At 36.0% G+C, this 16,826-nt stretch overlaps 1 protein-coding gene across 2 annotated transcripts in view; it reads left to right on the top strand.

Annotated features, from left to right (window-relative positions):
* The first annotated feature begins 492 nt into the window (after positions 1-492).
* The window catches only part of LOC128650410 (shootin-1), a 138,303-nt gene continuing 121,969 nt past the window's right edge, over positions 493-16,826 (top strand). Inside the window, exon 1 of one of the 2 annotated variants that reach the window (XM_053704331.1) lies at positions 493-580. In XM_053704331.1, the coding sequence (XP_053560306.1) occupies positions 544-580 (37 nt within the window). In that variant the 5' untranslated portion in view covers positions 493-543. The remainder of the gene's footprint in view (positions 581-16,826) is intronic. The other variant, XM_053704333.1, reaches the window with a different exon arrangement.

The raw sequence follows: 16,826 nt of genomic DNA, 5'->3' as shown, positions 1-16,826 counted from the left end.
ATATATAATCATATACATGTATATTTACATGTGTTGCCCATCGCTGGGCGATTTCGCTTCTCTAGTTCTGCGCTGGTATTACTCAGTTGAGCGCAAACTCGTAAACTGGCCCTAAATGTCCAGAATCATAGCAGCACCTGACTGCTGGCTGGCACCATGTTATTAGTTTCAAGAATGGGTTTTACAGATTTTAACCCATTGTTAGGATGGAACAAGTTAGTATCCTGAAAATGTAGAATTGTTTCTGTAAAAGTGTTTTTTTCACATAGTAACTTATTATCCAGCAAAATTAAATTCTCAGTTAACCATCTAGTCTTGGCAATTTGTTTCCTATGTAACCCAGCGTATAAGCTGTAGTTAGCAGAAACTATTTTCTGCTGCATTTGAAGAAATAAGGAAACTGCACTCAGCGGGGAGGTTTCAATTCCCTTATTCAATCTCTTAAATGTGCCAAACCAAAAATCTCTCTGATTTTGCACTTCTGCTATATAAGATCACACAGTGTATCAGGACAAATTCCAAGACCAGAAGAAGTGGAATAAAATGCAGCACAGCGAGGATGACTGTTTCCATCTGACCGGTAATGAATGCTTTGTTGTATCTATGTAGTATGATATTGACCCCTCTCACACACTGGTGAGTTTATTTCACAAGCTGTGTTCTGTGCAATTGTGGTATCCCATTCTGTGTGATTTGATGGCTAAGGAATGAGAGGGCACTAGCTGTTGGGAAGCAGTTGTGTTGTGTGTAAGTGATTATGTGGTTCAGGAGTTGTGAGTTCACTTGTCACCAGGGAAAGGATAATACAGGGTCCATGAAAAAAATTATGGAATCTCTTATTTCTGTTAGCTCCCAAAAATTGCTGCTTTAGCTAAAGGAACACACGATAAAAGGGAATTAGGAACTTTGTTCTTTGTTTTATCTAAAAAGAACATTCAAAATGTATTTCTTTTTTGTTTAACCCCACCCAAAACAAACAAACATAAAAACCCTCCTGTACCTGTCCTGAATAAATCAGACTTCATGTCATACTTACATAGGGGTGTCCTTAATAAATTAGACTTCATGTCATACTTACATAGGGGTGTCCTGGATAAATCAGACTTCATGTCATACTTACATATGGGTGTCCTGAATAAATCAGACTTCATATCATACTTACATAGGGGCGTCCTGAATAAATCAGACTTCATGTCATACTTACATAGGGGTGTCCTGAATAAATCAGACTTCATGTCATACTTACATAGGGGTGTCCTGAATAAATCAGACTTCATGTCATACTTACATAGGGGTGTCCTGAATAAATCAGACTTCATGTCATACTTACATAGGGGTGTCCTGACCTGAATAAATCAGACTTCATGTAATACTTACATAGGGGTGTCCTGAATAAATCAGACTTCATGTAATACTTACATAGGGGTGTCCTGAATAAATCAGACTTCATGTAATACTTACATAGGAGTGTCCTTAATAAATCAGACTTTGGCCTCTATTTAACAAAGTCTGGTGGACCTGATCCGACAGTGCGGATCAGGTCCGCCAGACCGCGCTGAATACGGAGAGCAATATGCTCTCCGTATTCAGCATTGCCCGAGCAGCTCACAAGAGCTGCTGGTGCAACGCCGCACCCTGCAGAATCGCCAGCAGGGGGTGTCAATCAACCTGATCGTACTCGATCGGGTTGAATTGCAGCGATGTCTGTCCGCCTGCTCAGAGCAGGCGGACAGGTTATGGAGCAGCGGTCTTTAGACCGCTGCTTCATAACTGGTGTTTCTGTCGAGCCTGCAGGCTCGCCAGAAACATGGGGCCTCAAGCTCTATCCGGAGCTTGATAGATAGGTCCCAATATGTCATACTTAGAGAAGGGTTCAAATTAAAATAAATGTAGCTTTGAAACAGGTAGCTATATACAGAGGGATGCCAGCCTTCACTAGTAAAGCTTTAAAAAAATAATACAGGAACAAAACCAAAAATCTGAAATGAATAAATCCATAATTATTCCGAAATCCAGACTTTTTTCATTAATATTTTTTTAAGAAATAAATATGAAAATTACTTTTCTGCCTGCGCGTTTTGTTTTTATGTTACAGAATAAAGAGCAACTGATCTCCATTTTAAATAACATTTTGGTTCCTTAACTGGATTAAAGGAAATGCACTATATGTATAACATTGTTTCAAACATTGTTGCAAACACTGTTGCTAAATAGGGCTAGATTAGAAGTGGAAAGCTAAATATCGCTTGCATGCAGGCCATATAAGTGCTCCACTTTGTAATACCAGCGCTCCACTTTGTAATACCTACACACGATAATGTGCGCTCGTATTACAAAATAAATCTCAATGTGAACGCAAGCTCACATTCGCATTTCTAGTAAGCATAGTAAGCATATATATATATACAGGGAGTGCAGAATTATTAGGCAAATTAGTATTTTGACCACATCATCCTCTTTATGCATGTTGTCTTACTCCAAGCTGTATAGGCTCGAAAGCCTACTACCAATTAAGCATATTAGGTGATGTGCATCTCTGTAATGAGAAGGGGTGTGGTCTAATGACATCAACACCCTATATCAGGTGTGCATAATTATTAGGCAACTTCCTTTCCTTTGGCAAAATGGGTCAAAAGAAGGACTTGACAGGCTCAGAAAAGTAAAAAATAGTGAGATATCTTGCAGAGGGATGCAGCACTCTTAAAATTGCAAAGCTTCTGAAGCGTGATCATCGAACAATCAAGCGTTTCATTCAAAATAGTCAACAGGGTCGCAAGAAGCATGTGGAAAAACCAAGGTGCAAAATAACTGCCCATGAACTGAGAAAAGTCAAGCGTGCAGCTGCCAAGATGCCACTTGCCACCAGTTTGGCCATATTTCAGAGCTGCAACATCACTGGAGTGTCCAAAAGCACAAGGTGTGCAATACTCAGAGACATGGCCAAGGTAAGAAAGGCTGAAAGACGACCACCACTGAACAAGACACACAAGCTGAAACGTCAAGACTGGGCCAAAAAATATCTCAAGACTGATTTTTCTAAGGTTTTATGGACTGATGAAATGAGAGTGAGTCTTGATGGGCCAGATGGATGGGCCCGTGGCTGGATTGGTAAAGGGAAGAGAGCTCCAGTCCGACTCAGACGCCAGCAAGGTGGAGGTGGAGTACTGGTTTGGGCTGGTATCATCAAAGATGAGCTTGTGGGGCCTTTTCGGGTTGAGGATGGAGTCAAGCTCAACTCCCAGTCCTACTGCCAGTTTCTGGAAGACACCTTCTTCAAGCAGTGGTACAGGAAGAAGTCTGCATCCTTCAAGAAAAACATGATTTTCATGCAGGACAATGCTCCATCACACGCGTCCAAGTACTCCACAGCGTGGCTGGCAAGAAAGGGTATAAAAGAAGAAAATCTAATGACATGGCCTCCTTGTTCAACTGATCTGAACCCCATTGAGAACCTGTGGTCCATCATCAAATGTGAGATTTACAAGGAGGGAAAACAGTACACCTCTCTGAACAGTGTCTGGGAGGCTGTGGTTGCTGCTGCACGCAATGTTGATGGTGAACAGATCAAAACACTGACAGAATCCATGGATGGCAGGCTTTTGAGTGCCCTTGCAAAGAAAGGTGGCTATATTGGTCACTGATTTGTTTTTGTTTTGTTTTTGAATGTCAGAAATGTATATTTGTGAATGTTGAGATGTTATATTGGTTTCACTGGTAAAAATAAATAATTGAAATGGGTATATATTTGTTTTTTGTTAAGTTGCCTAATAATTATGCACAGTAATAGTCACCTGCACACACAGATATCCCCCTAAAATAGCTATAACTAAAAACAAACTAAAAACTACTTCCAAAACTATTCAGCTTTGATATTAATGAGTTTTTGTGGTTCATTGAGAACATGGTTGTTGTTCAATAATAAAATTAATCCTCAAAAATACAACTTGCCTAATAATTCTGCACTCCCTGTATATATATATATATATATATATATATATATATATATATATATATATATATATATATATATATATATATGCATATACATATATATTTATATTGTGGTCTATAGGAACACAAATTTCCCATAGACCACAATGTAAAGGTAATTTTCAGTGCCGTTTTTTTTCTAATACCCAGCAGTAACAATATCCAGCATATGAATTACAGTAAGGCAGTAACGATACCCAGCATATGAATTACTGTAAGGCAGTAACAATGCCCAGTATATTAATTATTGTAAGGCAGTAACAATACCCAGCATATTGATTACTGTAATGCAGTAACAATACCCAACATATGGATTACTGTAAGGCAGTAACAATACCCAGTGTATGAATTACTGTAAGGCAGTAAGAATATCCAACATATGAATTACAGTAAGGCAGTAACAATACCCAGTGTATGAATTACTGTAAGGCAGTAACAATACCCAGTGTATGAATTACTGTAAGGCAGTAACAATATCCAGCATATGAATTGCAGTAAGGCAGTAACAATTCCCAGCATATGGATTACTATAAAGCAGTAACAATACCCAGCATAGTAATTACTGTAAGGCAGTAACAATACCCAGCATATGACTTACTGTTAGACAGTAACAATACTCAACATATGAATTACTGTTAGGCAGTAACAAATACCCATCATATGAATAATTGTAAGGCAGTAACAATACTCAGCATATGAATTACTGTTACACAGTAAAAATACAGATCATATGAATTAATGTAATGCAGTAACAATACCTAGCATATGATTTACTCTAAGGCAGTAACAAAACTAAATATATGAATTACTGTAAATCAGTAACTATACCAAGTATATTAATTGCTGTAAGGTAGTAACAATAGGAAAAGAGAGAGAGAGAAGGCGGATTTGCTGATAAAAAGTTCCTTTATTGCAACATCAAAGTTAAAAAAGCATATGAATTACTTTAAGGCAGTAACAATGCCCAGCATATGAATTACAGTAAGACAGTAACGATACCCAGTATATGAATTACTGTAAGGCAGTAACAATACCCAGTATATTAATTATTGTAAGGCAGTAACAATACACAGCATATGGATTACTGTAAGGCAGTAACAATACCCAGTGTATGAATTACTGTAAGGCAGTAACAATACCCAGCATATGAATTACAGTAAGCCAGTATCAATACCCAGCATAGGAATTACTTTAAGGCAGTAACAATACCCAGCATATGAATTACTGTTAGGCAGTAACAATACCCAACATATGAATTACTGTTAGGCAGTAAAAATACCCAGCATATGAATTACTGTAAGACAGTAGCAATACCCAGCATATGAATTACTGTAAGGAAGTAAAAATACCCAGCATATGATTTACTGTAACGTAGTAACAATACCCAGCATGTGAGTTACTGTAAGGCAGTAACAACACCAAGCACATGAATTACTGTTAGGCAATAACAATACCCAGCATAATAGTTGCTGTTAGGCAGTAACAATACCAAGCATATTAATTACTGTAAGGCAGTAACAATACCTAGCATAGGATTTACTATTAGGCAGTAACAATACCCAACATATGAATTACTGTTACGCAATAACAATATCCAGCATATTAATTACTATTAGGCAGTAACAATACCCAGCATATTAATTACTGTGAGGCAGAAACAATATTCATCATATGATGTACTGTAAGGAAGTAAAAATTCCCAGCATATGAATTACTGTTAGGCAGTAACAATACCAAAGATATTAATTGCTGCTAGGCAGTAACAATTCCCAGTATATAAATTACTGTGGGGCAGTAACAAAACTCAGCATATGAATTACTGTAAGGCAGTATCAATACTAAGCATATGAATTACTGTAAGGCAGTAACAATAACCAGCATATAAATTACTGTAAGGCAGTAACAATACCTAGTATATTAATTGCTGTAAAACAGTAACAATACCCAGCATATGAATAACTGTAAGACAGTAACAATAGCCAGCGTAGGAATTAATGCAAGGAAGTAATAATACCCAATATATGATTAACTGTAAGGCAGTAACAATAACCAGCATATGAATTACTGTAAGACAGTAACAATACCCAGCATATGAATTACTGTAAGGAAATAACAATGCCCAGCATATGATTTACTGTAATCCATTTACAATACCCAAGATATTAATTACTGTTAGGCAGTAACAATACCCAGTATATCAATTACTGTTAGGCAGTAACAATTCCAAAGATATTAATTGCTGTAAGGCAGTAACAATTCCCAATATATTAATTATTGTGGGGCAGTAACAATACCCAGCATAGGATTAACTGTTAGGCAGTAGCAATACCCAGCATACAAATTACTGTAAGGCAGTAACAAAACTCAGCATATGAATTAATGTAAGGCAGTAACAATACCCAGCATATGAAATACTGTTACACAATAACAATACCCAGCAAATTAATTGCTGTTAGGCAGTAACAATACCCAGTAAATGAATTACTGTAAGGCAGTAACAATACCCAGCATATGAATTACTGTAAGGCAGTAACAATTCCCAGCATAAGATTAATTATTGTTAAGCAGTAACAATACCCAGCATATGAATTAATATAAGGCAGTAACAATACTCATCATATGATATACTGTAAGGCGGTAACAATACCCAGCATGTGAATTACTGTTACACAGTAACAATACCCAAAATATTAATTGCTGTTAGGCAGTAACAATACCCACTATATAAATTACTGTTAGGCAGTAACAATGCCAAAGATATTAATTGCTGTTAGGCATTAACAATACCCAGTATATAAATTACTGTAAGGCAGTAACAATACCCAGGATATGAATTACTGTAGGCAGTAACAATACCGAGCATATGAATTACTCTAAGGCAGAAATAAAACCCAGTATTTTAACTGCTGTTAGGCAATAACAATACCCAGTATATTAATTACTGTAGGCAGTAACAATAACCAGCATATGAATAACTGTATGCCAGTAAAAATACTCAGTATTTTCATTGCTGTTAGGCAGTAACAATACCCAGTACATGAATTATTGTAAGACCGTAACAATATCCAGCATATGAATTACTGTAAGACAGCAACAATACCCAGCACATGAATTACTGTTAGGCAGTAAAAATACCCAGCATATGAATTACTGTAATGCAGTAACAATACTCAGCATATGAATTACTGTAAGGCAGTAACAATACTCAGCATATGAATTACTGTAAGGCAGTAACAATACCCAGTATATGAATTACTGTAAGGCAGTAACAATAACCAGCATATGAATTAATGTAAGGCAGTAACAATACCAAGTATATTAATTGCTGTAAGGCAGAAACAATACCCAGCATATGAATTACCGAAAGGCAGTAACAATACCAAGCATATGAATTACCGAAAGGCAGTAACAATACTCAGCATAAGAATTACTCACCTAGATTACAAGTTTTGCGTTCGTGTTTTAACGCTGAAAAAAATGGCCATTTCAGAGTTAAAACAGCACTGCAGCCATTACAAGTCTTTTTGGTATAGCTGCACCACAAGCCTTTTAGACTGTAACATAACGTCAGTCCCGCACACGTAAAAATTATGTTTTTTCATGGGACTTCCATAGCGCAGCCATTTCGAGTTTTGCGGTGAGGCTAAAAAGCTTGCTTTCCAGCCTATACCGACACGATCCGTTCTGCAATCTAAAAGCAGTAGTTATGAGTTTTACGCTACAAATCGTATAACTAAACTGCTACAAAGTACACTAACACCCATACACTACCTATTAACCCCTAAACTGAGGCCCTCCCGCATTTCAAACACTTTATTAAATGTATTAACCCTAATCTGCCACTCCCGACATCGCCGCCACTTATAAAATATATTAACCTCTATTCCACCGCTCCCTGATATCGTCACCACTATAATAAAGTTATTAACCCCTAAAAGGCCGTCCTCCTGCATAGCAAACACTATTTAAATATTATTAACCCCTAAGCTGCCGTTGACCCACATCGTCCCCCACTATACTAAAGTTATTAAGCCCTACACCGCTGCCACTATAATAAACCTATTAACCCTTAAACCGCAAGCCCTCCCACAACAAATTATACTAAATTAAACTATTAACCCCTAAAACAAAAGCCCCCCACATCACAATAAACTAATTTAAACTAGTAACCCCTAAACCTAACGCCCACCTAACTTTAGATTAAAATTACAATTTCTCTATTTTAAATTAAATTAAAACTTACCTGTCAAATTAAAACAACTAAGTTAATTATGTTAAAGTTAGGGGGTGCTAGGGTTACGGTTAGGTTTAGGGTTACGGTTAGGGTTACGTTAGGTTTAGGGGTTAATATATAGTTTAATTTAGGTTGTTGTGATGAGGGGGGCTGGCGGCTTAGAGGTTAATAGGTTTATTTAGTGGCAGTGATGTGGGAGGCCAGAGGTTTAGGGGTTAAAACCTTTATTTAGTGGCAGCGATGTCGGGGAGTGGCGGAATAGGAGTTAATAGATTTATTATAGTGTGGGCGATATTAGAGTATAGGAGAATAGGGGTTAATAACTTTAGTATAGTGTCAGCGTTGATGGGGAGGCAGATTAGGGGTTAATTGCTTTATTTAGGTGGCGGCGATATCGGGAGTGGAAGATTAGGGGTTAATAACATCATGTAGGTGTCGGCGATGTCGGGGGCAGAAGATTAGGGGTGTTTAGAGTCGGGTTTATGTTAAGGTGTTAGGTTTAAACATAACTTTATTTCTCCCCATAGACATCAATGGGACTGTGATACGGAGCTTTTCTGTCTGTGATCGCAGGTGTAAGGCTTTTTTCTGACCCACTCTCCCCACTGATGTCTATGGGGAAAGCGTGCACGAGCACGACAAAACAGCGCTTGTATTATGTGCGGTATGGAGCTCAACGCAGCCATATCGCACGCACAAGCCGGCTGTTTGCAAACTTGTAATGGCTGCGCTAAAGGGGGTTAAATAATGCAACTTTTGTTGCGTTCGTTAATTTCCCTATAGCGCACATAACTCATAATCTAGGTGACTGTTAGGCAATAACAATACCCAGCATATTGGTTGCTGTTAGGCAGTAACAATGCCCAGCATATAAATTACTGTAAGGCAGTAACAATACTCAGCATATGAAATATTTTAAGGCAGTAACAATACCCAGCATATAAATTACTGTTACACAATAACAATATCTGGCATATTAATTGTTGTTATACAGTAACAATACCTAGCATATGAATTACTGTAGGCCAGTAACAATACCCAGCATATGAAATACTGTAAGGCAGTAAAAATACCCAGCATATGAATTACAGCTAGGCAGTAACAATACCCAGCATATGAATTACTGTTAGGCAGTAACAATACCCAAAATATTAATTGATGTTATGCAGTAACAATACCCACTATATAAATTACTGTTAGTAAGTAACAATGCCCAGATTATGAATTATTGTAAGGCAGTAACAATGCCCAGTATATGAATTACTGTGGGGCAGTAACAATACCCACCATATGAATTACTGTAAGGCAGTAACAATGCCCAGCATAGGAATAACTGTTAGGCAGTAGCAATACCCAGCATATGAATTACTGTTAGGCAGTAGCAAAACTCAGCATATGAATTACTGTAAGGCAGTAACAATACCCAGCATATGAATTACTTTTACGCAATAACAACACCCAGCATATTAATTGTTGTTATGCAGTAACAATACCTAGCATATGAATTACTGTAGGCCAGTAACAATACCCATCATATAAATTATTGTAAGGCAGTAACAATACCCAGCAAATGATATACTGTAAGGCAGTAAAAATAAACAGCATATGAATTAATGTTAGGCAGTAACAATACCCAGCATGTGAATTACTGTTAGGCAGTAGCAATACCCAGTATATGAATTACTGTAAGGCAGTAGCAAAACTCACCATATGAATTACTGTAAGGCAGTAACAATACCCAGCATATGAATTACTTTTACGCAATAACAACACCCAGTATATTAATTGTTGTTATGCAGTAACAATACCTAGCATATGAATTACTGTAGGCCAGTAACAATACCCAGCATATAAATTACTGATAGTCAGAAACAACACCCAGCATATAAACAGCATATGAATTAATGTTAGGCAGTAACAATATCCAGCATGTGAATTTAGGTAGTAAGAATGCCCAGCAAATTAGTCAGTAGCAATACCCACCATATGTATTACTGTAAGGCAGTAACAATACCCAGTATATGAATTACTGTAAGGTGGTAACAATACCAGCATATGAATTACTGTTAAGCAGTAACAATACCCAGTATATAAATTACTGTAAGAAAGTAACAATACCAAGCATGTGAATTACTGTAGGGCAGTAACAAAATCCAGCACATGAGTTACAGTAAGGCAGTGGCAATACCCATCATATGAATTACAGTAAGGCAGTAACAATACTCAGCATAAGAATTACTGTAAGGCAATAACATTACCCAGAATTTGAATTACAGTAAGGCAGTAACAATACCCAGCATATGAATTACTGTAAGGCAGTAACAATACTTAGCATACAAATTACTGTAAGCCAGTAACAATACCCAGCATATGTATTACTGTAAGGCAGTAACAATTCTCAGTATATGAATTACTGTAAGGCAGTAACAATACCCAGCATATGAATTACTGTAAGGCAGTAACAATACTTAGCATACAAATTACTGTAAGCCAGTAACAATACCCAGCATATGTATTACTGTAAGGCAGTAACAATTCTCAGTATATGAATTACTGGAAGGCAGTAACAATAACCAAGCATATTAATTATTGTAAGGCAGTAACAATACCCAGCATATGTATTACTGTAAGGCAGTAACAATACCCAGCATATGTATTACTGTAAGGCAGTAACAATACTCAGCATATGTATTACTGTAAGACTCCTCCCAGCCCTTGCACACCAGCTGTGAGCAAGGGGTGGGAGAAGCTCAAAACATGTACAGCTTGCTACAAGTGTTCCTTTATCTTGTTTTGTATACTTCACTAGGATTGTGTGTTTTAATATGAATGAATACATTTTTTAAGTTTTATTACAGCCGGCATCTGGAGAGGCTTGCTTTTGAGTGTGTAGTACCTCTTTACTTTGTGTTTGTACTTACTGCCGTGACAGATGCGGTCTCCTTGCACCTATCACATAACCATTTCTTCTGAACTTGTCAACGCTGAAGAACGCTTCAGGTTGGAGCCAGAGTCTGAGCGCTGCAGGACTGAAAATCCTTGCTATGAATTACTGTTAGGCAGTAACAATATGCAGTATATGAATTACTGTAAGGTAGTAACAATACACAGCATATGAATTACTGTTAGGCAGTAACAATACCCAGTATATGAATTACTGTAAGGTATACTCAGTATATGAATAACTGTAAGGCAGTAACAATACCAAGCATATTAATTATTGTAAGGCAGTAACAATACCCAGCATATGAATAACTGTTAGGCAGTAGCAATACCTAGCATATGAATTACTGTAAGGCAGTAACAATACGCAATATATGAATAACAGTAAGGAAGTAACAATACCCAGTATATGAATTACTGTTAGGCAGTAGCAATACCAAGCATATCAATAACTGTTAGATAGTAACAATAACCAGCATATGAAATACTGTTATGCAATAACAATACCCAGAATATAAATTACTGTTAGGCAGTAACAATACCCAGTATATGAATTACTGTTAGGCAGTAAGAATATTCAGCAAAATAATTACTGTAAGGCAGTAACAATACACAGTATATGAATTACTGTTAGAAAGTAACAATACCCAGCATATTAATTGCATGAAGGCAGTAACGATACCCAGCTTATGATATACTACTAATCAGAAACAATACCCAGCATATGAATTACTGTTAGGCAGTAGCAAAACTCAGCATATGAATTACTATAAGGCAGCAACAATAACCAATATGTGAATTACTATTAGGCAGTAGCAATACCCAGCATATCAATAACTGTTAGATAGTAACAATAACTAGCATATAAAATACTGTTATGCAGTAACAATACCCAGTATATAAATTACTGTTAGGCAGTAACAATACCCAGTATATGAATTACTGTAAGGCAGTAAGAATACTCAGCAAATGAATTACTGCAAGGCAGTAACAAAACAAAGTATATGAATTACTGTAAGGTAGTAACAATACACAGCATATTAATTGCATGAAGGCAGTAACGATACAAAGCATATGATATATACTAATCAGTAACAATACCCAGCTTATCAATTACTGTTAGGCAGTAACAATATCAAGCATATGAATTACTGTATGACAATAACAATACCCAGCATATGAAATGCTGTAAGGCAGTAACAATACCCAGCACATGATTTACTGTAAGGCAGTAACAATACCCAGCATATGAATTACTGTGAAGCAGTAAAAATACCAATCATATGAATTACTGTAAGGCAGTAACAATACCCAGTATATGAATTACTGTAAGGCAGTAATAATACCCAGTACAAGAATTACTGTAAGGCAGTAACAATACCCAGTGTATGAATTACTTTAAGGCAGTAACAATACCCAGCATATGAATTACTGTAAGGCAGTAAAGATACCCAATATATTAATTTCTCTTAAGCATTAACAATACCCAATATATTAATTAATGTAAGGCAGTAACAATACACAGTATATGAATTAATGTAAGGCAGTAACAATACCCAGCATATTACAGGGACAGTCTAGTCCAAAATAAACTTTCATGATTCAGATAGGGCATGTCATTTTAAACAATTTTCCAATTTACTTTTATCACCAATTTTGCTTTGTTCTCTTGGTATTCTTAGTTGAAAGCTTAACCTAGGAGGTTCATATGCTAATTTCTTAGACCTTGAAGGCCACCTCTTTTCAGAATGCATTTTAACAGTTTTTCACCACTAGAGGCTGTTAGTTCATGTTTTTCATATAGATAACACTGTGCTTATGCACGTGAAGTTATCTGGGAGCCAGCAGTGATTGGCTAAACTGCAAGTCTGTCAAAAGAACTGAAATAAGGGGGCAGTTTGCAGAGCTTAGATACAAGATAATCACAGAGGTAAAAAGTATATAAATATAATTTTGTTGGTTATGCAAAACTGGGGAATGGGTAATAAAGGGATTATCTATATTTTAAAACAATAACAATTCTGGTGTAGACTGTCCATTTAATTACTGTAAGGTAGTAACAATACACAGCATATGAATTACTGTAAGGTAGTAACAGTATTAAGCATTTGAATTACTGTAAGGCAGTAACAATACCCAGTATGTGAATTACTGTAAGGTAGTAACAATACCCAGCATAGGAAATCATTTTAGGCAGTAACAATACTCAGTATATGAATAACTGTAAGGCAGTAACTATACCAAGCATATGAATTAATTTAAGGCTGGAACAATACCCACCATATGAATTACTGTAAGGCAGTTACAATACCCAGCATATTAATTGCTGTAAGGCAGTAACAATACTCATCACATGAATCCCAATACTCACCATATGAATTACTGTATGGCAATAACAATACCCAGCATATGAATTACTGTAAGGCAGCAACAATACCCAGCATATGAATTACTGTAAGGCAGTAACGATACCCAATATATTAATTACTGTTAAGCATTACCAATACCCAATATATTAAATAATGTAAGGCAGTAACAATACACAGTATATGAATTACTGTAAGGCAGGAACGATACCCAACATATTAGTTACTATAAGGTAGTAACAATACCCAGCATATGAATTACTGTAAGGCAGTAACAATACCCAGTATGTGAATTACAGTAAGGTAGTAACAATACCCAGCATATGAATAACTGTCACGCAGTAGCAATACCCAGCATATCAATAACTGTTAGTTAGTAACAATAACCAGCATATAAAATACTGTCATGCAGTAACAATACCCAGTATATAAATTACTGTTAGGCAGTAACAATACCCAGTATATGAATTACTGTTAGGCAGTAAGAATATTCAGCAAATGAATTACTGTAAGGCAGTATCAATACGCAGTATGTGAATTACTGTTAGAAAGTAACACTACCCAGCATATTGCTTGCATGAAGGCAGTAAGGATACCCAGCTTATGATATACTGCTAATCAGTAGCAATACCCAGCTTATGAATTACTGGCAGTAACAATACTCATCACATGAATTACTGTAGGGTAATAACAATATTCAGCATATGAATTATTGGAAGACAGTATTAATACCCAGCATATGAATAACTGTTAGGTAGTAACAATACCCAGCATATGAATTACTGTTAGGCAGTAGCAATACCTGGCTTATGAATTACTGTAGGGTAGTAACAATATTCAGCATATGAATTATTGTTAGACAGTATTAATACCCAGCATATGAATAACTGTTAGGTAGTAACGATACCCAATATATTAATTACTGTTAAGCATTACCAATACCCAATATATTAATTAATGTAAGGCAGTAACAATACACAGTATATGAATTACTGTAAGGCAGTAACAATACCCAGCATATTAGTTACTGTAAGGTAGTATCAATACCCAGCATATGAATTACTGTAAGGCAGTAACAATACCCAGTATGTAAATTACAGTAAGGTATTAACAATACATAGTATATGAATAACTGTTAGGCAGTAGCAATACCCAGAATATCAATAACTGTTAGTAACAATAACCAGCATATGAAATACTGTTATGCTGTAACAATACCCAGTATATAAATTAGTGTTAGGCAGTAACAATACCCAGTATATGAATTACTGTTAGGCAGTAAGAATACTCAGCAAATGAATTACTGTAAGGCAGTAACAGTATGCAGTATATGAATTACTGGTAGAAAGTAACAATACCCAGCAAATTAATTGCATGAAGGCAGTAAGGATACCCAGCTTATGCTATACTGCAAATCAGTAGCAATACCCAGCTTATGAATTACTGGCAGTAACAATACTCATCACATGAATTACTGTAGGGTAATAACAATATTTAGCATATCAATTATTGTTAGACAGTATTAATACCCAGCATATGAATAACTGTAAGGCAGTAACAATACCCAGCATATGAATTACTGTTAGGCAGTAGCAATACCCAGCTTATGAATTACTGTTAGGCAGTAACAATATCCAGCATATCAATTACTGTAAGGTGATCACAATACTCACCATATGAATTACTGTATGGCAATAACAATACCCAGCATATGAATTACTGTAAGGCAGTAACAATACCCAGCATATGAATTACTGTAAGGCAGTAACGATACCCAATATATTAATTACTGTTAAGCATTACCATTACCCAATATATTAATTAATGTAAGGCAGTAACAAAAAACAGTATATGAATTACTGTAAGGCAGTAACAATACCCAGCATATTAATTACTGTAAGGCAGAAACAATACCCAGTATGTGAATTACAGTAAGGTAGTAACAATACCCAGCATATGAATAACTGTTAGGCAGTAGCAATACCCAGCATATCAATAACTGTTAGATAGTAACAATAACCAGCATATGAAATACTGTTATGCAGTAACAATACCCAGTATATGAATTACTGATAGGCAGTAACAATACCCAGTATATGAATTACTGTTAGGCAGTAAGAATACTCAGCAAATGAATTACTGTAAGGCAGTAATAATACACAGTATATGAATTACTGTTAGAAAGTAACAATACCCAGCATATTAATTGCATGAAGGCAGTAACGATACCCAGCTTATGATATACTGCAAATCAGTAGCAATACCAGCTTATGAATTACTGTAAGGCAATCACAATATCCACCAAATGAATTACTCTATGACAATAACAATACCCAGCATATGAATTACTGTAAGGCAGTAACAATACCCAGCATATGAATTACTGTTAGGCAGTAGCAATACCCAGCTTATGAATTACTGTTAGGCAGTAACAATACCCAGCATATGTATCACTGTAATGCAGAAACAATACACAGTATATGAATTACTGTAAAGCAATCACAATACCCACCAAATGAATTACTGTATGACAATAACAATACCCAGCAAATGAATTACTGTAAGGCAGTAACAATACCCAGCACATGATTTACTGTAAGGCAGTAACAATATCCAGCATATGAATGACTGTGAATCTGTAAAAATACCAATCATATGAATTACTGTAAGGCAGTAACAATACCCAGTTCAAGAATTACTGTAAGGCAGTAACAATACCCAGTATATGAATTACTTTAAGGCAGTAACAATACCCAGCATATGAATTACTGTAAGGCAGTAACGATACCCAATATATTAATTACTGTTAAGCATTAACAATACCCAACATATTAATTAATGTAAGGCAGTAACAATACACAGTATATGAATTACTGTAAGGCAGTAACAATACCCAGCATATTAATTACTGTAAGGTAGTAATAATACCCAACATATGAATTACTGTAAGGTAGTAACAATATTCAGCATATGAATTACTGTAAGGCAGTAAGAATACTCAGCAAATGAATTACTGTAAGGCAGTAACAGTATGCAGTATATGAATTACTGTTAGAAAGTAACAATACCCAGCAAATTAATTGCATGAAGGCAGTAAGGATACCCAGCTTATGATATACTGCTAATCAGTAGCAATACCCAGCTTATGAATTACTGGCAGTAACAATACTCATCACATGAATTACTGTAGGGTAATAACAATATTCAGCATATGAATTATTGTTAGACAGTATTAATACCCAGCATATGAATAACTGTAAGGCAGTAACAATACCCAGCATATGAATTACTGT

This window comes from Bombina bombina, chromosome 2 (assembly GCF_027579735.1).
Source record: "Bombina bombina isolate aBomBom1 chromosome 2, aBomBom1.pri, whole genome shotgun sequence".
In the NCBI taxonomy this organism is placed as follows: domain Eukaryota; kingdom Metazoa; phylum Chordata; class Amphibia; order Anura; family Bombinatoridae; genus Bombina; species Bombina bombina.
Note: the sequence above shows the minus strand (reverse complement) of the source record. Positions and strands in the feature narration are given on the sequence as shown.